The sequence below is a fragment of the Danio rerio genome, chromosome 24 (assembly GCF_049306965.1).
Source record: "Danio rerio strain Tuebingen ecotype United States chromosome 24, GRCz12tu, whole genome shotgun sequence".
Classification (NCBI taxonomy): domain Eukaryota; kingdom Metazoa; phylum Chordata; class Actinopteri; order Cypriniformes; family Danionidae; genus Danio; species Danio rerio.
The window spans coordinates 5,158,918-5,182,997 of record NC_133199.1 but is presented as its reverse complement, the minus strand read 5'-3'; the positions used below and the strand labels follow the sequence as shown (position 1 = coordinate 5,182,997).

The 24,080-nt window shown below is 37.2% G+C and overlaps 3 protein-coding genes across 6 annotated transcripts in view; 2 read left to right on the top strand and 1 right to left on the bottom strand.

Moving 5' to 3' along the window:
- agtr1b (angiotensin II receptor, type 1b) overlaps nucleotides 1-24,080 on the top strand; it is a 250,778-nt gene that overhangs the window by 25,788 nt on the left and 200,910 nt on the right. The window lies entirely within an intron of this gene.
- zic4 (zic family member 4) lies at nucleotides 11,832-19,357 on the bottom strand. 3 transcript variants are annotated; one of them, XM_073940560.1, is made up of 3 exons: nucleotides 19,216-19,357; nucleotides 15,047-15,667; nucleotides 11,832-13,045 (listed from the first exon to the last, which is right to left on the bottom strand). In XM_073940560.1, the coding sequence occupies exons 1-3, from the start codon at nucleotides 19,280-19,282 to the stop codon at nucleotides 12,606-12,608; spliced, it is 1,128 nt and encodes a 375-aa protein (XP_073796661.1). In that variant the 5' UTR covers nucleotides 19,283-19,357; the 3' UTR covers nucleotides 11,832-12,605.
- On the top strand, nucleotides 20,491-23,922 carry zic1 (zic family member 1 (odd-paired homolog, Drosophila)). The gene is given in 3 exon segments (NM_130933.2): nucleotides 20,491-21,723; nucleotides 22,214-22,377; nucleotides 22,811-23,922. Coding segments are annotated over 3 exon segments (1,329 nt in total). The 5' UTR covers nucleotides 20,491-20,756; the 3' UTR covers nucleotides 23,009-23,922.

Genomic DNA, 24,080 nt, shown 5'->3' with positions numbered 1-24,080 from the left:
GTTGTTTCTGTTCGATTAAAAAAAAATTTAACGTGTATAATTCAACCATTTTTATTTTGAATTATTCTTATTTTCTGTTATGCCGTGTGCAGTGCGTGCAAAGTGTTACCCAATATCTTTTTAGTTTACATTTGTGTACAGTTGCTCTTAGCCTTTGCGTCTCTCTCCATTGAGAGTCTATGACTGCTTTGGCTCTTCTTTGGAGAATGTCCTGGAAACGGGGCTCAGGCGCCTTTCCAATTCTTGCCAAGTACTTAAAAGTCAACATCGTCTATCTTGATTCACAGATGCATCCACGCTCCCAAAAGCTCACCCTTTGATCTCCTCCACTTTTTTTCTCTCTCCTGTTTCTACACCAGATCTGTTATGCGCTAAAATTCTTTAGTTTTCCATAGAAACATCTCCTTTCCCTGGGAATATTGATGTTTTCTTCCTCGCGGGGGTTATGATATGGTGAATCAGAATCTCAAAGCCACGGACAATGGCAGTATTCATGGTCGCTTTTTTGTCTTTGTCTGGTTTTGTCTTGTTGTTCAAACCCCTCGTTTCTCAAATGAATACAAATATTGTTTATTCTGTTGATGTCCACGTTTTAGTCACTTCAGCTGCTTTTCAACGTTTCAACTCTTTGTTGGAGCAGCAGGTTCTGTACACTGGAGAGAATATAGACTTGAAGGAGGCCTCTTTCTTTCTTTCTTTCTTTCTTTTTTTCTTTCTTTCTTTCTTTCTTTACGAACTCTATACACAAGCATGTCATAAAAATCGTTAATTTTCCTTAGATGGCAAATGTTTCACTTACATCAACAGTGTGTTGCGGAATCATATTGTGACATGTGCGCGCGCAACGCTTAATTTCCCTCAGTAAGCCATGGCAAATTCATATGCTCTATGAATTAAAAAGAGCCCTTTCCCGTCTTCTTTCTTTCCAGCATTGACATATCTGCTCCAGCACACTTTCACTCCCCATTGTCATCGTGTCACCCCAACAATGTTCATCTCCTGGACACCAATTTTAGAGCTCTTTGATCTACCGAGTGAAAAGAACAAAGTTATGGAGAGAAGGGGCTTTTGTGTTCCGGCTTTTAGATGTCCTTAATATTACTGGACAATGTGGAAAACCAGATAATTGATGATTGATGTCATACAGTTTAAGAATGTTGCAGCGGAGTCTAAGATGAGCCAGTTGATGAAGACGGATACATATAGTAAAATTCTACAAAGTCGGTGTAAGAGTGATTGTAATGTCAAAATAAACTTTTATTGTTGCTAATTTGATACCGGGATATGCAGATCTTCGTCTGGTTTCCAGTTGGCTTGCGTGTTTAATATGGACCATACATTAATTCAGAAATGCTGCTATGTGTCTAGTGTCAACTTTCATGGCTTTCTGTTTGAATTACATGAGCAATCATCAAGTAACCTCCCCCTTACACCGTCTTTCGCGCTGTCTCTCTCGCTCTAGCCTTTAAAAAGTGTCTAAGCGTTGTGTCTTTAATAAAATATGAAAGGGTAAATGCATTAATTAATTGTTATTAGAATAACACCAATAACACCAGCATTTCCTTAAACCTTTCAAAACATCAGTGTGCAACATTTGCACTGAGCAAATCTAGAAACAGCTTATTAGTTTTCCGTGAAGCTCAAAATTCATTCCGTGTTAAATTTTAATCGAAGGAAAATGTGACTTGCTTTGGAAATGAGTGTGGAAACTAGATGAAAATAATAGTATAGGAATATGAATAAGGACAATATTTAAACTCTTTTGGTACCCAACATTGTGCAAATAAAACAACATTTGTAACCCTAAATCTATTCACAGTAAATTAATGAAAGCGATTTTATCCTTGACTTAAAAATAGCATACTTGTTTTAAATTATCGATTTATATATATATATATATATATATATATATATATATATATATATATATATATATATATATATATATATATTTTTTTTTTTTTTTTTTTTTTTTTTATGACAATAGCTCTATCAATGTGCTGTTTAATACCTCAGCTTGTAGAAGTAATATTCAGTCCACCTCTATTTAAAGGGGCTCCCTTCAAATGTTTATTCTTGGTGAATTTCCCTTTACCCCAAAGTTTAATAACATACTATGAAATCTTCATCTTAAAAACTGAAACAAGTTATTTTGTGGGTTTTTTCCCCATTTTTTCATAGTCCATGCAATAAAATATAAACTAACAGACGCGATTCATGTGGTTATAGTAGTGGCGCGACTATTTTTATTTGCCGCATTTGTCATATAACCCTGCTGCCTCTTCACAAAACTCCTCGTCGATGAGCACACACTGTCTTAATATTGATTGAAAACAGAGACCAGACACAAAAACGTTTACAAACATCTAGAAGCCATTCACATCCCCGGGATTCATTCTCAGTGCGAACATCCATCTGATGAAAAGGAGGTGTCAGGCCTGCGCACGTCCTTTATAAAGGCCGATTGTCATTTAGACAAACACTGGAGGACAACATAAAGGCAAAGGTCAAGTCCTTTTCCAGTTCAAGTGTGTGCTGATTCACCTACAGGTCGACGGGGCACCACTTTATTATCTCGCATAGTGTAAATTTGGAGCTTGCCGTTTAAGAGACAGAAAAGACTAAGATTTTATCTATCTATCTATCTATCTATCTATCTATCTATCTATCTATCTATCTATCTATCTATCTATCTATCTATCTATCTATCTATCTATCTATCTATCTATCTATCTATCTATCTATCATCTCTCTCTCTCTCTCTCTCTCTCTCTCTATCTATCTATCTATCTATCTATCTATCAGGTATATAAAAGCCTACGGTATAAATGGTTTTCCAGATTAACATAGCAAAATCAAGATCGCTCAATGCACCTAATCTTCTATAACTACCTTTAACGCAGTACAGTAAAAATAAATACAGTACAGTGGCAGTATCTGTTTTTGATGGTTTCGTGCCTCTCTCTCGCTCCGCAAGTTCAATTATAACTGCGAGAAGACAGACGGATTAAAGAAACAAGTAACACTAATTGCGCGGCAGGTATAACGAGGAGGTCCAATCTAGCTTCCCCTCTCTCTATTGAGTTTGTGTCGTCTTAATGAATGACAGGTAGAGCTACTTCCTGCTTTCACACGTGCAAAAATAGGCCTCTCTCTGCTTGCAGCCATGGACCCTTACTGAGCTCGGGAAACAATTGATTTTAAGCATATAGTTAATTATGTTCAAAAGGAAATCGTCTTGGGTCCATCATAACAGCGTTTAAATTATATTCTCTGGTTTGAATCATGCAAGCTAATGACATTTATGTGGTCAGCCTTGTTTGTCATTGGTCCTACAATTTTTTATATATATTTGAGACAAAAATAAATAGTTCTTACCTTGACTCTTAGATCATTTTTATGTCAAAAAGAGCTTTAGTACAACCAGCGTCTGAATCTACACGTTTTTAACTAGCTGTTAACACTGAATCTGGTCATATAATAAAGGGAAATCTCAGACTATTCCTCAGTAGTCCTCGTCTGTGGAGTTTCCTCAGCCACACAAAAGAGTATTATGAAAAATAGCCCAAGTCCAAAGAATGTCACAGTGGTCGACTTATTATTTAAATCTTTCATTATATGGAGAGGGAAAAAAATCTTATAGAAACTTTCCTTTTGATGAATTAACTCGTTCACAACGGGAAAAGTCTCGCTAGACACAAATCTGCCCTTTTTCTGATGATTTGGGACTTAAAAGGGAAGATCATCAGCTTTTGTGCGCAGGATCAAGACGTTATAGATGCAGCATGTGGTAGCGGAAATGTTTTTGAAATGTCGGCGACAATTAAAAATAGATTTCATTCAAAATGTTTTATATTTTTGTCATAACCTCTGTTTAGGAGATGAGTAAATTAAAACAACAATGATTGTTATGTTTAATAATACGTCTGATATTAATAATAATAATAAGAAGAAGAAGAAGAAGAAGAAGAAGAAAAAGAAAAACAATAATAGGGCGACACGGTGGCTCAGTGGTTAGCACTGTCACCTCAAAGCAAGACGGTCGCTGGTTCGGGTACCCGCTGGGCCAGTTGGCATTTCTGTGTGGAGTTTGCATGTTTTGCCCGTGTTCGCGTGGGTTTCCTCTGGTTTTCCCCAGGTTTTCCCCAGAGTCCAAAGACATGCAGTAGCCTATACTACTAACCACGAGTTCAATAAACTAAATTGGCCCTAGTGTATTTGTGTATCGATGTTTCCCAGTACTGGGTTGCAGCTGGAAGAGCATCCGCTGTGTAAATATATGCTGGATAAGTTGGTGGTTCATTCCGTTGTGGTAACCAATGATGATTGAATAAAGGGGCTAAGCCGAAGGAAAACTAATAATTAATAATAATAATAATAATAATAATAATATTGTTGTTGTTATAGTTATTATTGTTATAATAATGATAATAATAATTTTATTTTTGTTCTTGTAAATCATTTAAATTTCTTTTTTTTTCATGTATTCTGTTCTCAACACGTCTTTTTTTCTTTGTCTTGTCAAATAATAGCATACAAGAAACTGATGCATTGTTAAAAGAATATGATGAGATCATTAAACTGCATCCGATAAGGCTGCTTCTGACACTCATCAAGAGTTTTCCCCTTAATCTACACCTTTAAATTTCCTTGAAGACAGACATGAAAAACTGTCATTTGTCAAGAACAGAGAGTTCATATATCGAGATATAACTTGTCTTGTGTGTGTCTAATTGGAAAAGTCGATGTTGGAAGCCTAGCCACGCGTCTGTAGCTCTAAGAAAGAAAGAAAGAAAGAAAGAAAGAATGCCGGAGCGGAAATGAACTGCAGTTGAATGACACTTTACTTGCCGGTGATTAATATTGATCCACACCCCCTTCAAGCGTCGTGCTTTAACAACACGCAGGTGGCTGTTGACATTTCACTCGGAGCCTCACCTCCAGAAAAAAAATATTAATAATAAAAAATCCACACACACACAAATAACATACTAAATAAACAAATAAAATAAAACTCAAATTGTTAATCAAAACGACTGAAAAAACACACCATCCTCATCATCAGCAATAACAATATGCTTATTAATGACAATAATGAGAAGACAATAAAATCAGACTTGTCACATAGAGAAAATGTTGATTTAAATAAAAATACATTTATACAAGCACAGTCTGCTATGCAATACTGCCTTTTTCCTGAATGAATGGATGAATGAATGAATGAATAATAAATAAATGAATAAATAAATTAATAAATAAATAGTATATGCATTACAATCAATACGTAATTAAGATAAAATACAATACAATCAAACTTTTATATAGAGAAAAATATTGATTTAAATAAAAATACATTTATACAAGCACAGTCTGGTATACAATATAACCTTTTCCTTAAATGAACGAATGAATGAATAAATTATCTCATTATCAGCAATAACAATATGCTTAATTACAATAATGGAAAGACAATAAAATCAAACTAAAAATATGGAATAAAAAATGCATTTATATAAGCACATGTATGCAAAATAACTTATTCCCAAACACAAACAAATAAATAAATACATAAATAAATAAATAAATGATATCATCAGCGATAACAATATGCATATTTACAGTAATGGACAATAAAATCAAACTTGTTATATGTGGAAAAATATGGATTTAAAAATAGTCTGATTTGCAATATAACTTTTTCCCTTACATAAATAAATAAATAAATAAATAAATATTTTATTTATTTATTTATTTATTTATTTATTTATTTATTTATATAATACCATACACAGGCTACATACATATTTTTAAATCGTATATCAGGTCATGTTTAGCTCTTCTTTGTTCCTTTCTGTCTGTGGGTCATTTGTTTCCATGTTGTATGTTGATACCTTCAGCAGGTCATATAGTCTCTGACAGCACAGATATAATGCTGTTTAATAGACCGTGATGATGCAAAAGACATTAAACTTCACAAAGATGTGTCAAAATTCCCATAATAATCCATATGTTCATTAGAGTGATCTCGGAGGCCCGTGGAACATTTCATTAATTTGTAATTTATGAATGTTTGACAAATAATACAGGGTATGTAAATATGAGAGGCGTAATGTCTTTTCTGCGGGAGATGAAGAAATGACCCAAAGTGTAGTGTTGCTGCTAGAGTGATCACACGAATTATTCCCCCCTGCTCAAACTGTGCTTTCTCCATGCACAGCACATTTCCGAGCCGTCGTGTGAAATAGTGCACATAAACCAATGACTTAAAACGTCACGTTGGCAACGCACATTTGCATGTCTGGAACATTTTACACGTTATTATGATGCACGATGTCATATGCCTCATCTGTCTGCGCTTCTGTTTCCGAAGACTCGTAGATAAAGCAGTCTAAAAATGGTCTATTCTATACACCTTTCACCTGCTTTTAGTCCAGTCATTCAGTCTTGCATTCCAGTTGGCTGGTCTGTACTACTACTTTACCTTAAATGTAAATTGATCTGTTCCATAGAGGGTGTCAGTGTTTCTATGCGAAGGCGCTTCCTCGCACAGCAGAGTCCTGAAACATGCCTCGTTCAGGTGACCAGAGGTCAATCTCCACTGTTACTCTCAGACGTATGAAACCCAACACCTGCGGAAAGTTGCACAATCCAAAACAAATTTACAACCTGTTGCTAAGGCTGTTTATATAGGAAAGGTGGTCATAATAATATGCATATTAATAATAAAAGCAATGCACGTTTTACGAATAACATTAGCTATTCTGCCAAATGTGATTACAAGTCGTCGGTTTCCAGATGTTGCAGATGTTCAAACGGAAGCTTGTCTTATTGAAGCGAGTTTCACAGCATTTACGTCCACCTCCTCACTGGACATATAGAATTACCAGCCATTCTCGTGATCCAACCGCACCATTTAATGCTGTGGTGTGAGTTAAAACCAGACTCAACCGAAGATTTGTCACTGTAAGGCGACGGTTTAATGTTGCTGTTGTTTCGCCTCCCTTTCCCTACACAAGTCAACCTCATATGTTGCTCATAATATGAGTTATGAACAGCAAGATGATAGATTATATTTCTGAAATACTTAATCGCTGAAGGGCACATTGTGCAATTCATTATCATTTGCCCATGGTGATGATGTATGGCCCACTTAAATAAATCTGATTCTCCCATAAAAACGATTTCATTATTTTTACTTTTCATTATCATCATTACCCTATTGTATCGCACGCTTAATGCCGGAGCACTTGCATTGATTGATGCATCTCGTGTCATCGTATTAGAAGACTCCTCCATGGCCTATTGCCATCACAGCCCTAGACCGTTCAGTTTAGGCATCTGGAGATTAAGGTGGACCATCCATAGGGAGCAGTGAAAATATGGAAATGCACTTAATTTAGTTACTCGTGTTTGCATTCCGGTGTCTGTCTGGGCGGCGATAGACCTCTCTGGATGCTCTACATCGAATTAAACTGTAATATATGTGAGTCCTTAAAGGAAACCCAACTGAGTTAACAATGTTTGCTATATGAAGAAATTTCCCTGCGGTGTATCAGTGTATATTCTCCTTTTTATTTGCATAGCCTACAAAAAGCAATATTTTAAGCTTAAACTATAAAAACTGGTGTTTTTTATTTTATTTATGCATTTAAATATTTTATTGAGTCACTTTAAATCTGAAAAAGTTGGTAGTGAATGTGTAGCATCAAAGAATGCAGATAAAACTTGCAACATACCTAGGCAAGAGTGCACATCTGGGTTTGTATTGCACCACATTTCTATTGGTAATAACGCTATATTTCTTTCAAATCAGCAGACAAACATTCTGCAAATTATCACCTTTGCGTAATGTTTGAAGTGTGGTGTTCCTTTGGATCCTTCTATTAAAAGCTTTCCCGACGAAATAAACAGCAATGTCGTGCTTTCCCCGACTAATACATGATTATTTTAGTGCAAAGCGCAGGATGCTCCCCACATAGCGTGCTGCTTTTTTTGCGTGGCGTCTATGCTGTTCATGTGCCCCTTATAGACTCTAATGTTTTAATAGCAAATAGAAAGTCCTTGTTGCAGACTATACGAACAAATTAGAGAGGGAGAGATCAGAGATCAAAGGAAGCGAAATAAGCACGGGTCGCTCGACTCATTCATGCAGCTGCTTTGAGATTCAAGGCCAACAAGCGTATCTTACATTGAAAGAAGGTTCCTATTCAGAGTGCAGGTGCGAAATAGTGCGGTACATTCTGCTACATTATCTGAAGGTTGTTAGAGATCAGTGTTCACTCTGCTAACTATAGGGGCTGATTCCGACTAGAGAAAAAACTCCTTCATCCATGAAAGTACAATAACTCAGCGCCGACGAATAGAAGATGGTGGTAATCGGACTATTTAGGAGCTTATTCAATCAGGCTACCCCAATTTATTAGTCATTTCTCGCTATTGCTTTTCATTTAGAGCATGCTTGTAACATTACTCTTCTTCAGATTCATAAGTAACGCGGATACAGGAAGTGATGTCATGAAGTGTTAAAAGTTTGTTCATGTGTCTGTAAAAATCGATTACTTCAAAAAGGGAGTAAATCCATTGTCCTAAAAGTGACAGACATGTGCTTTGCTTAAAAAAGTTAACTAATTCTGTTAAGTTACATTGACTTATTGAATTATTTTTTATACTGTTCTTCTACTTAATAATTTAAGGCAATTGGTTTACTCAGTTCTTTAAAGTAAAGTCAACTAATAATTGCTTTCTGAAGTCCTGAAATGTTAATAGTTGTTTTCTTTCTTGGTTTGCTAAGTTTTCATGAAGTATCTCAAATCTTTCAGGTAAATAATTAGCACGCATTAACTAAATCATAAGTGTGTAATATGTGATGTTATGTTGATATTATACAGTACAGACCATTTTGAGGGATGTAAACAAAAATGGTTCCAACCTATTTCCTGTTTTACATTTTTATTTTCTATAGCTTCCGATAATCCAAAAAGAGCCACCTATTGATAAATAATGTTATGATAGCTGTTTTAACATTAAATTATTATTCAATTGCCTCTTGTTACAGTTAATAAATGATAACAAGCAGGAAATGTCCATGGGCCAATGACATAAGCACATTGAAATGGTCTATTAATTATTTTATACACCAGTATTACTACTGTTTTTACAATAGTCGTGCACTGTTGGGTTTGTATTTGGTATATGAGGATTTGAGATGTCTACATTGCATAATAAAAGTATTTTAAGTGTATTGAAATTTGCAAAATAATTGTACATTTTAATTCATGCTCTAAAGTGGCTTGCATACTTTATTGCGTTAAGTTTATTATTATTATTATTATTATTATTATTATTATTATTATTATTATTATTACTATTATTATTATTATTATTATGGTTGTTGTTATTATTATTTGGAAGAAACATTTTAAAATATATCTGAGTTAAAACGAAGTGAGGTTTGATATGAAATGCATGTGAAGTCAACTTCTTTGATTCAAATGTTTAAGCAACGCAATATTTAAAGGTTTTAATATTTTAAAGCAATTTTATGGTCAACATACAATAACCAAAAAGTCCAAATTCTCGTAAGCTTTACCTGTATGTAAAAAATTTAAGAAATCATAGCATTCATTTAACATATAGTTGCATGACAGGGTCAATATTGGTGCATTTCAATTTGCTGCACAGCAACAAAACAGCGCTTCTCAATTATTTGAACGACAAGACCAGTGCCAGTCAGGTTGTAGTTGGAGGTGGAATTGCCACAAAGAGGTCTAAAAGTAGCTTATTTTCTCCTAACTTGCTTTTTGTTAGTGGCTAATTTATATATTTATTTATTTGCCATTGCACCTGTCCTGTCATTTTGCATGCGAATTCCACTCAGCCCTTGTCATGTAATTATGACATTAAATAGAGCGTTGAATGGTGTGGAGAGAACCGCTAATCCCCCATTAAAAGAGCTTTGTTAAATAATGCAGGACAGTTTCCGGAAGTGTGATTATCGCCTCAATTATTTCACAAAGAAATTATATTTCACACTCAAATGAGCCCTGGCTTGCATTTAACAAAAGAAGATTTTTTCCTTTGCTTTCTTTACACAGGCAGACCATTGCTTAATGTAGCTAGAATGTGAATGTATTGTCCAGCGTATTGTGACAACTGAATAAACTCATAATTTTGGAGTTTGTAAATAATGTAACTTTTATTTTAAGAAAATGGGAGTGTGTCTTGTGTTTCACTTAACATTAAAAACAATTTATAATTATTATTGGTTTAGTAGTAGTAGTAGTAGTAATAACAATCACATTAGTATAGTTATTATTTTTAATATTGTTGATTTTATTATTATTATTATTATTATTATTATTATTATTATTATTATTATTCAGCATAACTATTTATTATTATTATTATTATTATTATTATTATTATTATTATTATTATTATTATTATTATTATTATTACTACCACTGTTGTCGTTTGCATTATAGCTTTACATTGACTATTTTGCATTCAATACTATTACGTAATTTTGTTTTCCAAATCAGCGCTGTTTCTTGCAAATGGTTGTGGGAAAGAGAATGGCTAAAGCGGACTCGACACTTCTCAAAAACGAGAAACTGTTGAAAAGAAACATTTATTGTTCTGTCCCCTTTTATCGCAAGTTTGACACACGGACGAGCGTGCGCGCTCTCAGGCTCACCAGGAGTCCGAGAAAGGCAGCTTGTAGATAGTTTAAATTTCTTGGAAGTACTTGATTCTGGTCAAATTCATCTCCTCTTGGTTTGTTGAATGGAACGAAAAAACTTAAAACACATTTGAAAAGATTGCGCGATCAAAATGGTGACACCGAGAGGCCTTTTCCATGTCATCAGCGTCGTTTAGACTACATGCAAGAATCCCCAGATAAAAAAAAAACTTCAAAGGATCCTCGCTTCAATTGAGACCAAACTATCCCTTTCCCCTCTAATACTCCAGCCACTGTCTGGTGGTTCCCCACTGTATTTATTATGTATGCAACAACGAAGTTTAATAGCTAAATGTGCTTCAACCAATACACAGCGCTGAGGTTTAAGTGTAAAAGAGTTCAGTTGAGTATGCAAAGCTCTCACTAGGCAGACATCAACTAGAGTTTAATTCCCAAGGAAAGAATTTGATATTGATCTATATTGAATTATCGATTTATTGGTTAAAACATGATCATTTCGCGGGTATACAGTGGATTATTAAGTTATTAATTTAAGTTCCTCATGGAAGTCGAAAGAAAAAGTGCACACTGGACTTTTTCGGTGATTGTCAAACAAGGAAAACAATAAGAAAAATAATTTACTTGAACGAATGTTTATTCATTCGTTTATTAAAGCATGTTTTGTAGTCTTTTTTTCTTCTTCTTCAGACCAAGTATTGAATTTTTCTGACAGACTGGGATCTACGGCCCCGTAACCCATATTATTTAAATTTGACTCGGCTTTTGCTATTGAAATCTTAACTCACCATGAAGATTCACCGTCGTGAAAAAAATGTCTCTTTGTATAAAAGCCTCTTTGAAGTCTGTGTGAAAATATGCAACTCTTTCATCAGTTGCTGCCCATGTAATTGGAGTGTAAAGCTTGGGTATATTTGTGTGTATAAGCCATACAAAAGGATATAAAACAAGTTATCGCAATGCGGTTCACTGAGAAACTTAAAATCTAAGTTGGCTGGTATAAATATAGTGAAGTTTGAGTCATTTTGGCATTATAGAAATATATACTTAAAACATTAATTTATCATTTTTGTATTAGATTGTGACATCCTCAGTCTGCATAAGGCTACAATTGTTGTAATTTAGGAAGTCATTTAGCTTTGCATCATACACAATTTATTCAAAATACTGACAACTTACAAGGCATTTCGGTACACATTTTAAGGTCTCTTCTGATAATTCATACTTTTCATAAAAATGGATTGCTGACAAGTTTTACAAAATCACAAAATAACCACATTGATTAATGACTAATCATAACTGAAACGTCATATCAAATACAATAACACTGTTTCCATCAAATTGGCTTGGCTGGAGAAAGCACAAAACGAGGAAAGAGTCTACGGCTTTTTTATGAAATTCAAATAACTTTCAAATATTAATTTTGTACAAAGTATAGTAGCAAACATTTAAAAATTGCTGAAGACAAAACCTTACAAAATTACAGCTCACACATAGACATTAAAACGTGGTTATTTACAACTGTACATGTTTAATAATTAAGCACTTTGGTTCAATAATACAAAAAGAAATTCTTTACCGATTAAAAAATAAATTAAAATATTGAAATCAGAAGCTGAATTTACAAAATTATACATTGACATGCGTACGGTCAGTACACTATTTAGAAACATATACACTCGGGACATGTTTTAAATCGATTGGTGGTTAGGCAGTGACATTAGCTGTCAAAGGGCCAGTGCATCCTTCAGTAAGGCAGTAACAGTGGACGAGATTACTCTTTGAACTGATTTACACAGACATAAGCCTGTGAACCATTCAGTCCAAATTGGACTGTCCAAATAAGAAAAGGTCATTTAGTCACTTTGCCAAGATAAAAATAAAAAGTTACGGGGCTAACAATGTGTTAGAAGGCGTCCCTCCGTTCAGGATTGCCGTACGTTGGTCCCTCTGTATGGCCCGGCGTGGATGAACCGCTGGGTGGGGTCTGAGGGCCACTGGCACCGGAGCTGTGACACACGTACCATTCGCTTAAATTGGCCGGCTGGGACGATGATGAGAGGGGCTCCGAGAGCGCCGAGGGAGCTGGCTCCCGTCCCAAGTCCGATGAAGGAGAAACAAGAGATGGAGTCGATGATTCGTAACCAGAACTCGGAGGTGGAGACTTGCAGTGCACCTTCATGTGTTTTCTCAAAGAGCTGGGATGCGTGTAAGATTTGTCACAACCTCTGACTTTGCAGTTGTACGGCTTGTCGCTAGTGTGTACGTGGGAATGTTTTTTCCGGTCACTGCTATTGGCGAACCGTCTGTCACAGCCGTCAAACTCACATTTGAAAGGCTTTTCACCTAAAACAACAAAACAGTTGCGACAATGGTCAATACAGGTAGAGTACATCACTAGTCTGCTAATCATTACGAAGCACATCATAATAATGAGCACATAGCCAAATATAGGCCTACTTTGCAGTAGTCTAACGCATGTCACTCTGCACAGGGAAAATCAGGTCACACGAGCCCCTTGATATAGTGATTATCTTTTTACTGCTCTGTCTGCTCTTATGGCAAGCCCCTTGTGACTGAGACTCTCAGACAGCAATGATTTCTTTTCACAATTACAGATTATTGGGCATCCGTTTTTTAAAGCACGTGCTAGTTTCATTTACCTTTGGAATGCAGAGTGTGAAGAACTCATAAAATAGATCTGATCCACCGTCTAAACTGCTATTAGGCCTGTCCCACTGTAACCATAATAGCTGCAGGAGAAGGCGGCAAGGCAATAGAAATGTTTGAATTAATTACATTTAATCACATCACGCTTATTTCCGAAGGACATAAGCTCCAGGAGTTTATAAGACTACGTAATTGCTGCTGTCTAATTACAGTTGCTCGCTGAATATCAATTTGACCTTCAGCTGTTGGGCCGAGAAAGCCAATCAAGAATATTAGTGTACTACAAGAAAGCAGCAAGGAAGAGACCCTTGGGAAACCATATCCATAACCAAAGATTCAAATACCGCCCAAGCAAGAAAATAATGTAGCTGCCCCCGGGAATGTTGCACAGAAGTAATGAACAACGTTGGGTAGACATCACAACTGAATGATTGTTATCTTCAGTTAAACGAAACACGTAGGCAGGCTTTTTTTGAAAGCAGTATTATGCCAGTGCTAGTTCAGATAGAGGGGAAAAACTCTCAAAAACACTCGCCAAGTGCAAAAAAATAAAATAATAAAAATATATATTTGTCAACAGTAATGCAAAATCAATTATTAATGAACTAGTTAGAATTTTATTAAAATAGTTTACTTATTAATATACAAGATTTTGTTTTTAAAGCCACGTCTGATTACTTTTGCAGAACTTTGAAACCGACTTGTTGCATGCGTTAAGTTGGCAACAGTTTATGCGTAGTTTCTTACATCGTCACAGTTCAGGAATAAATTTAAATAACTACAAAATATTGACTCTTGCAGCAATTATTCACAGACGTTTTTGACAGTTTGTTAAAAATAACACATTATATGGAGAGAAAAAGGTGGTGACCAAGAATAACTGGAACATAAAAAAGCTGCAGAGATGGCAGAGTAGCTAACAGATGTGTCTAAAGAAAAAATATTTCTAAAAGTATGTGATTAAAGACGTGGTCTCCATAAATGTAATAATAGCGTTATGACAGTTTTGTAAAGTCAGTACACGTCTGTGTACGACGTGGGATGATTGTAATATAATCAGACGACGTCGATAAACTATCTGCTGTGTGTAAAACTATGATTATAGAGTTTTTAACATATGGCGGAAACTCTTATTTATTTTAAGCAGGCTAAACTGGACACAGTAGGCCCCAAACATATGAGGGTGTGTTGAGATATCTTGAAGCTGTTATGAAGCAATAATTTTATTATTTTTACAACACGCGTATTTCAAATGCAAGCAAGTCCAAGCAATAGCACTCCACACTGCTCCATCTCTGGTAAAATAAATAAATAAAAAACACGGCGTCTTGTTTAACAAGTGGAAGCCTGTGAGATTTTGTCGGTCTAAACTAAACGAATACATAAAAATATAGCTAAACAACTATTAAAATGCTGCTTCGGTGTGCTTGGAGAAAACTCTGTAAACCATAGATGAACCGAAGCACTTGGTATGTTTCTAAAAACCAGTTAAATGCCACAGAGAAGAAGCGCTGGGGTTTGAGGCAAACTGTTTAGCTTGCAAGCTAGCTCGAGTCATTAAACAACTAGTTGTCGTGCATCGACTTGTTTACACTTCAGCATATCTACTGACTGCATAATTAGATCCACTGGTATTTAACTAAATTGTCCTAAGGGACAGGAAATTAAGCCACTGACCTGTGTGTGTCCTTTTGTGGATTTTCAAGTTTTCCGATCGAGCAAATACTTTTCCACAGCCGGGGAATGGACAAGGAAACGGTTTCTCCCCGGTGTGCACTCTGATGTGATTCACAAGTTTGTACTTTGCTTTAAATGGCTTTCCTTCTCGCGGACATTCTTCCCAAAAACAGATATGGTTCGCTTGCTCGGGTCCTCCAACGTGCTCCACAGTCACATGTGTCACCAGTTCGTGCATGGTGCTGTAAGTTTTGGAGCAAAGTTTCTTTGCGGAGTGCTCTGGCTCCAGCCACTTGCAGATGAGCTCTTGCTTGATCGGTTGCCTCATGTAACGGAAAAAAGCGCCTGCTCCGTGGTGGTGGTGTGCGCTGAGATTCATGTTCAGATTGAGCCCGCCGTATCCGTGCAGAGGAGAAGCAGCAAACGGGTCTGCCCTGGAGCTCGCTACTTGACTCAAATGATCAGACCGAACGTACATTTCGGCAGGTATTCCTAACCTTATTTGTCCGTTCAAGGCTTGGCCACCTGGTGCTCCGGTAGATGGCTGGTCGTGATGAAGTCCAGGGAAGAGCGTGTGGTTCCCAGGGTCGGGGTGATGACCATAGTGTCCCGGATAGCTACCTGTTGTTGAGACAAACATTCCGTGGTGAGAGGCTGAACCAGAAGTCTGATCGGTCAACACGGGCATGGCTTGAGCTGTCAAATCTCGGCGAATGAGGAAATCCCTACCTGCGGATAGCGCCTGGGCCGTGTGAGACATAGAGTACGGGACCGTTGCCGCCTGCACCGGGCCAAAAGCTCCCGTTTGACTGGAGACCACTTCACTGTGGCCTGCAATATGATGATTGTGGTGGTGATGGTGGTGGGGATAATGATGGGTTGGGCTGATTTTGAGGGCCGCGGAGTGCCCCATGTGTTCTGGCCCGAATGGACTCGGCCCCAGGCGGGGTTCCGCAGTCATCTCCCCAGGGTGCGAGTGAGCCATTGAGTGTGGATGGCTGCTGAACCCCGGGAAGCCTGTCACGCTCTGAGGGGTATGGTGGTGATGATGGTGATGGTGGTGAGCCCCTGCCAAGTCAACTAATCTCAGCGTCGTGTTCCGTTTGGAAAACGCGGGGTCCATCACAGGGCTTCCCAAAGCATCCACGCTCATTACTCCTAATTTTAGAATAACTTGACAGCAGGCAAAATAATAATAATGATGATGACAAATATATTTTAATCGCTTTGAAGAATACAGAAGAAAAAAAATAAACTTCCCCTAAAGTTTAGTTGCTATCTCAGTGCCTACGTGGAATCCCATTCGGTTGAGAGGCAGCAGCAGGACGCTTTGATATACTGAATAGAGATTCATGGTAGGCGCTGCAGCCCGTGGAGCCAAACAATCACCGAGCGCTCTAATTGGTCAGAGCTCCGTGATTGACGTCACTCGTGACAGTTTCCAATGCGAAGAAAAATGTTTTAGTGACAGCAAACAGAGAGCGCGCATGCGCCGAGCTTCAGGCAGCGGATGAAAAAAATGTTTTTGTTATGCAAAGGTTATTGTACTTTTAACTGCAATGCAGAAATTACATCGAATCAATGCAACCTTTCTAAATATTACAGCTGTGAGAAATCTGCAAATGCGCTCTGAAAAAGAGCGCGTTTGCTGCTTACCACACGTAGTAAACCGGACTGATTGGACATGCATGAAATAAAAATGCGAAGTAAGCTCTGTCTGCTATAGTCCGAACATTTGAAGAAGCTTATTAAAAATAAAGAATATAAAAAAAAGCTATAGAAGCGGTGGTTTGTATAAAGTTTGAGGTTGCATGCTGCCTGTTTATACTCAGACTTTTTTTCCGTATTAACCCTTTTGTTGAAAAAAAAAAAGTTTTCACACCCCCTCTTTTCCTCTAACGGTGCTTCTTCGTCGTCATGGGATCGGTGTCTTGTGAAAAGCGCGAAGGTCGCCTATTGTCCGGGAGAAAAAAGTAACGCAAAAGACCTGTTGTTATGATCGGGGGTAATTTTCGGCCTCAGTTGTTCAGCGGCGGTGGATCAGGCACACAGGAGGTGGTGCTTCATCAAAAGTGTACAGGGCAGCAAAGCAAAGAAGTCTTGGCAAAACAGCTCGAGGAGCTTTTAAATAAAATTCGTAACACCGAACTAATCCAGTCTTTCCCAAACGTAAAAGTTGATCTTACAGATTACCCGCCAATATTTAATAAACATACTGTTGACAGTGCACCTGTTATGAATAAAGTACAATAAGGAATCCGCAACCAGCTGTTGTCTTATCATGTTTAAAAAGCTTAAATGCAAATCGACTGTCCTCACCTCATGAAAACAGGCTCAAGAGTTTTAATAAACTATGCTACTTCAATTTTTATATTTAGGGGAACGATTATAGCTTACTCAAGTAAAAAAAACATGAAATTGTGCATAGTGTCCACATGAAATATAATTTAAAACCACATATGATAATGTTAATGCTTAGTACTCCCACAACTAATGTATAAATTTCAACAATTAAGCTACAAATAAAATGTTTCAATAGAGTTATTTGCGTCCGTGCTGCCGTAATTAAAAAAAAAAAAAACTTTTTAGCTATTGTGACAGAAAAAAAGTGTATAATTGCTAATTAATGCAAAAGAGCCTGGATTAGAGTATTATTGTACTAAAGTAAAATGATTGATTTTTTTTTTCAAGTGTGTTTGCATGTTTGGATTTACCAATACTCAGTTAAGTAGACTTAGCCCTAAACAGTAAACGTTTGATCATACATTGTGCAAAAAAGTAGAAGTTATAGTGAATGTTATGTTTCCTCCTTGCACGAAAAAAGTTATATGCTGTAATTGCAATGTCGAATTGTTAGGCTACTTTGATCGCAACTGTTTGGAAGAGTTATCTTAATCACACTATCCAGACAAAAAAAGGAAGTATTGTGTGAACTGACCTAACAAGGTCATGCAGATATTATTAGATATATGTCAGATATCATATGTTCAATCTCAACTGGAATTAGTCAGATTATACGTGACAGTGCAGAGAAAGCAGATTGCTTTAGTGCTCATGTGTCTCGATGAAAAATGGAAACAGTTGACACCCCACCCCCAGTCCACATTGCTTTGTAACTTTGTGAAGGTATATGGTGTATTTTTTTTACATCGTGCTATATATACGAGCAACCAGTAAACACGTGGAATGGCACTTTTTTTTACTTTATTTATTTATTTATTTATTTTAGACTTCCTAGCGCAAGACTAAAATAATCGCATTTCATGGAAATGTTGCTTTATCCGGAGACTACTATGATCTATTTATGTCCGTGTGTTTTGCTTGCATGCGGGAAAAATATTGTAACATTGCTGTAATATATTAAATATTATAAACTTTTAAAAAATATACTTCAAAGAGTAACTTTAAGCACTTCTTCAACTTTAGGCCTCTTTGTTTTAATCAAGAAAAGGTTGCATTCAATTATTGATGCAAATAAATTGGTATTCCCTTGAGAAAGGCCGTGAATTGATCTGTCAGGCCTCTGGTGACAAACCACACCACCAGTGTCATAAATAAGTAAACACTATATGAACTATGAAGAAAAAGAAAAGATGGGGCTCAGGATCGAAACTGCATTCTTCATGAATGCAATAGTTTCTTCAGTCGCAAATAAAAGTTTGTTTTAAAGCTGATTTGTGTGGCTTAGAAGGGGAGATGCAAAAATACAAAGCGACTTCACAGAAAAATAATGAAAAGAACACATGGGATTAAAGTCAGATATCGACCAAAATCATTAATTAAAACAAACCGCAGCAACAAAACTCTGGTTTAAAGAAAAACTCTTTGTCGGTCATTAAAATACACAGAGTTAAAAAAATAAAGTTAAAATGTTTGACATTGTTAGGGCACATTTTGACTTACTGGCACTTTTTAGTATTTCTAAAAAATTTAGATTTAAAAAGTGCACCAAACGGAACAGATGTGATTGTTGTCCTGGTATTTTACTATTCATTTATTCATAAAATAATACAGCATTACACACAACCCATGTTTTTAAGCGAATTTACTATTGAAAGCATACTTGAGTATGAATTAAAACGCTATTGCTGTTTTTTCAGTCTCTCTATTACTTTCGGCAAATATTTCCCAATGAGTCCAGTTCCCAAAACTCACACTTCGAGTCTTACCGTTTTCACCTGTTGAAGACACCGTCCAGATTTCTTTTATAAAGATAGCGTCCTTTTGACAAAACATTCAACTCATCAGCTTCGCCTGGCCCTCTCTCTCTCTTTCTCTCTCTCTGGAAGGAGTTTGGGAGTGTATGGAGCTGAAGGCTGCAGTCTGGATGATATTTTAATGGTTCGTCTGTTCATGCGGCTTTGAACTCCAGCCGCCGGAGTTTCCTGCAGAGAGAAATCCCACTTCACAACTTCCACAACCCACAACTTTTACTCGCACACAAGGGTGATGCGTTATGCCCTTAGTCTTTCAAAAACACGAGTTAAAAATATGAGTAAGGTTTGAACTAATTATATAAAGTCTGAAGGTATGTGGAAGGCCTACTAGGGTCAGGCAAAGAGAATGTGGTGTTTTTAAATACTTACAACACACGAGTTCGCTTTTCAAGTATATTGTGGATATCAAAGCAATAAGTATATTCCAACTACAGTATTACAGTGTTGTGCAGAAGCGTGACTTTCATTGCACACTGCAAAAGCAGTTGAGTAATAGTTTCACTGGGATGTCTCCAAATAGAAAACGTTGCATGTAAAATAAATTCAACCCAACATAAAATGGCCACTGCATAAGTGTTACATATAGAAAAAAAGCGTCGTCACACATTAGTGGGTTCTAGGAATATATAGGAATGTCTATCTACAGATAACACAATAATGACGTTGTTTCTTAGAGTTGAGAATGCATTAAAGTTCTCAATAATACCACTTCAACGTGGAAAATATACTTTCCTTTTATATATTTAATTATTTTTTTGCATATGTATTTTATTAGATTTTTTATTTTGGAGTTTTTTTGCATTTGTTTTTTTTACGCAGCAGTTTCCTGCTATGTGAGAATGTCACATTTCAGCCAGTGTTTACTAGATGCGCGCCAGGTTCTCCACAGAGCATCAGGCTTGCACACAAGTAGGCCAAACGTGGAAGTACTCTGTCTAGGACAAAAGCTATTATTCGGCCTTGCATTCACTAAACTCTGTTTTCTGAATTTCAACATCCAGAGCAAAATCACAGTCAGCAACCTCCCGACAATCCCATAGATTGATGATGTAAACCGACCAATCGCACTGATGCTGAGGCATGGCGGGCTGTTATTTGGTGAGTGAATGTTAGTAGGGGGAGAGCGCCCTCTCCAATGATGGTCCAAGCACGGGGTCACGTGCTGCCCCCCTCCTTCCCCATTCATCAGGGGTGGACTGTGTTGTCTTTTCAATTCATTTATCTGCAGGAATGATTGCGACTATCAGTCTGAAGCTCACCGCCTGACTGAGGAGGTGAAAGTTGCGCCACAGGAAGATAAACCGCAAAAGACAATATTGCACATGATTTGCGTGTGCATCGGATGAGCAGGAGAGGGAAATTCCTCTCCACTAAAAGTAAATAGGAATAGGGGATCGGAGTTTGCCTTGCACAGACTTAAGTCAGAGAAATAGTAAGCAGAGACAGTTGTAAGAGATTCTTCCTCTCTCAGTCTCCTCCGCTGCAGACTGAAGATGCTCTTGGACGCAGGACCACAGTATCCCACCATTGGAGTGACTACTTTCGGCTCCACCAGACATCACTCAACAGGCGAAGTTACAGACAGAGAAGTGGCTTTGGGTATCAATCCGTTCGCCGACGGTATGGGCGCTTTTAAAATCAACCACAGCTCCCACGATCTCGGCTCTGGGCAAACAGCCTTTTCCTCGCAGGCACCCGGTTACGCCGCCGCTGCCCTGGGACACCATCATCACCCCACTCATGTCAGCTCGTACTCCACCGCCGCCTTCAACTCCACTCGGGACTTTCTTTTTCGCAATCGGGGCTTCGGGGACGCCACGAGCGCGCAACACAGTCTATTCGCCTCCGCCGCTGGAAGTTTCGCCGGGCCACATGGACACTCTGACGCCGCTGGGCACCTGCTCTTCCCGGGACTGCACGAGCAAGCGGCCACGCACGCGTCCTCCAACGTGGTAAACAGTCAGATGCGCCTGGGCTTTTCAGGGGACATGTACGGCAGGGCCGAGCAATACGGTCATGTCGCGAGTCCCAGGTCCGAGCACTACGCTTCGACTCAGTTGCACGGCTATGGCCCCATGAACATGAATATGGCTGCCCACCACGGGGCAGGGGCCTTCTTTCGGTACATGAGACAGCCCATAAAGCAAGAGCTCATCTGCAAATGGATCGAACCAGAGCAGCTGACGAATCCGAAAAAGTCCTGCAACAAAACTTTCAGCACTATGCACGAGCTTGTGACCCATCTGACTGTAGAGCACGTTGGGGGACCAGAGCAGTCGAATCACATTTGCTTTTGGGAAGAGTGCGGCCGGGAAGGGAAACCGTTTAAAGCAAAATATAAACTTGTGAATCATATCAGAGTTCACACGGGAGAGAAACCGTTTCCGTGTCCATTCCCCGGCTGTGGAAAAGTATTTGCCCGATCGGAAAATCTGAAAATCCACAAAAGAACACACACAGGTAAGAAAATCGTTATTTTCATCTCTAAATACACGTTCATTCCTAGTTTTTAATGAAGAGGTATATTTTTGTATTTATGTGTTGCAATTATAGGACCGTAAATAAGCATTAATTCCCAAGCAAATATTGCTGATAATAATATTTATTTCTTTGTCCTGTCAATAATTTGCCAACCGAGCATAATTCAGTGACGCAAATTAGTAACTGTATTTGTTATTGGTGTAAAATATCTAATAATTTAAACGTTTAGCTGAATTTTATCTTTGGAAAATAATGTGTATAATTATGGCTAATTTTAAAAAGAGTTTTAAATAATTATTCGTGAGTGGAATATATATTTATATAGAAACTTTATATTTATTAGCACACTCATTGTTAATTCATGCACCTCCGACAGTGCTACCACAGAAAATAAAAAATATATATAATAATTCACTTGCTAGCTTTTTAAAATGTGTATTTTGAGCAATATTTGCTTTGTTTTTGTTAGGTGAAAAACCTTTCAAGTGTGAGTTCGAAGGCTGTGACAGGCGCTTTGCGAACAGCAGTGATCGTAAGAAACACATGCACGTCCATACCTCTGACAAACCATATCTCTGCAAAATGTGTGATAAATCCTACACACATCCCAGTTCTCTCCGGAAACACATGAAGGTAACAATAACATTACAGATAATTATTTTTTTTACCTAATTTGTTTAATTTATTTACTTTTTTGCATGCTACCACTTTTCTTTTTACTTTATTTTTATTTATTGTTTTTGATCATTTATGTGTGCTGTTGGTGAAACGCTAGTTCTAGTTTATTCTTTAGCCTTTTATGTGATGACTGAAAAATGTTGATTGTTTTTTTGTTGTTTGTTTGTTTGTTATTGTTTTTTTACATCAAATTTATTTGCTATATACGTTATTTCACCTAACGCTAAATAACAAAAAATATAGAAAGCTTATTATAGTCTGATATTATTTAGCTACAATATTCCAAGACACAATCGATTCGATTTTTGGCATTTTCCTTTATATTTTAATTTAAGAATCAAATATAAGTAGCATTATTCAAACTGATTTATGTTTGTAATTGGCGCAGGTTCACGAGTCATCATCTCAAGGATCCCAACCCTCTCCGGCAGCCAGCTCCGGCTACGAGTCCTCCACGCCGCCCACCATCGTGTCCCCTTCCACAGAAAACCAGAGCAGCAGTTCCATATCACCAGCATCATCCACAGTTCACCACACGAGCAGCCACAGCACCCTTTCGTCAAATTTTAATGAATGGTACGTGTAAATATTTTCAAAAGACTGCAGAATTAAGACTGCTTTGGAATCAAGACTCAAAAGTCAGCCTATTCTCGCGTGGACCTACATAAACACACATTGTGAAGAATCTGAAAGGTTTTCTGAAAACCGCTGTCAGAGAGAGAGAGAGAGCAGTGCACGGACGGGGTGTGCAACGCTCTTGACAGCTTTTCCTGCTTTTTTATTTTTTATTTTTTTGTCCTCCATTTCCTTTGCTCTTTTTATTTTTCTTATATATATTTTTCTTCATATTTTCGAAAGACTGCACAGAGAACTCCAATTGCATGCTACCAGCAGGTCACAGCCTGTTTTTTTTGTACATAAAGATTCACCTAGTTTAAAATGTAATATTTTATTTTGTAAATAGTCATAATACAGTTTAAGGGAATTTGTGAAAAAATGTGGTCCCTAGATATATGGAAATGAGATGGTTTTACGAATATTGCGATGAATAGTCTTGACTGAAAAGAATGTTATAGTTTATGTGTACCAAATGTGAATTACCCAGTATTACCACAGTCTACACGTTTACCTAACCGATTAGTATTAATGTGCTTTTGTATCCAGTGCAACATTTCGTCTCCAGTCCAGTCTGAGTAGCACACAGTTGTTGTTATTTAATGTCATGTCGATAAACCGTGTAGTGAAAGCCTGAAGCTCCGTGTCAATCTTGTTTATGTACGTGATAAAATATAAAACTATCTGTCTATTGCATTGGCAATTGCAAGAAATTATTACGTGTATATATAACTCAATTTTCCATATTTATCCGCATGTAAAGGACCGGTAACACATGTTAGAGATAATCGGTATTTATGGAAAATGCGTTCGTAGGGTATGTAAAATTTAGTTCACAAAATAATGTTTGGTTACTTTTCGTACAGTATTAAAGAATTAAACGTACAACAAAAATGCCTTCAATATCTTATTTCTCGACTGTGCTCAATAAACAATTGAATTTGAGGTTGAGAAATAGCCTACCAACAAGGAAACTCTACAAGTAACCTATTCATTATTAATGAAATGCATTTATTTCACATTTTAAAATAAACTGAATCTAA

Coding starts and splice junctions, on each gene's coding strand:
- zic4 (XM_005162519.6), bottom strand. CDS start 16,199: ATGAGCGTGGATGCTTTGGGAAGCCCTGTGATGGACCCCGCGTTTTCC. Junction 15,668..15,775: donor GGCCCAGGCGCTATCCGCAG/GTAGGGATTTCC, acceptor TCTCAACAACAG/GTAGCTATCCGGGACACTAT. Junction 13,046..15,046: donor CCACAAAAGGACACACACAG/GTCAGTGGCTTA, acceptor TTGTTGTTTTAG/GTGAAAAGCCTTTCAAATGT.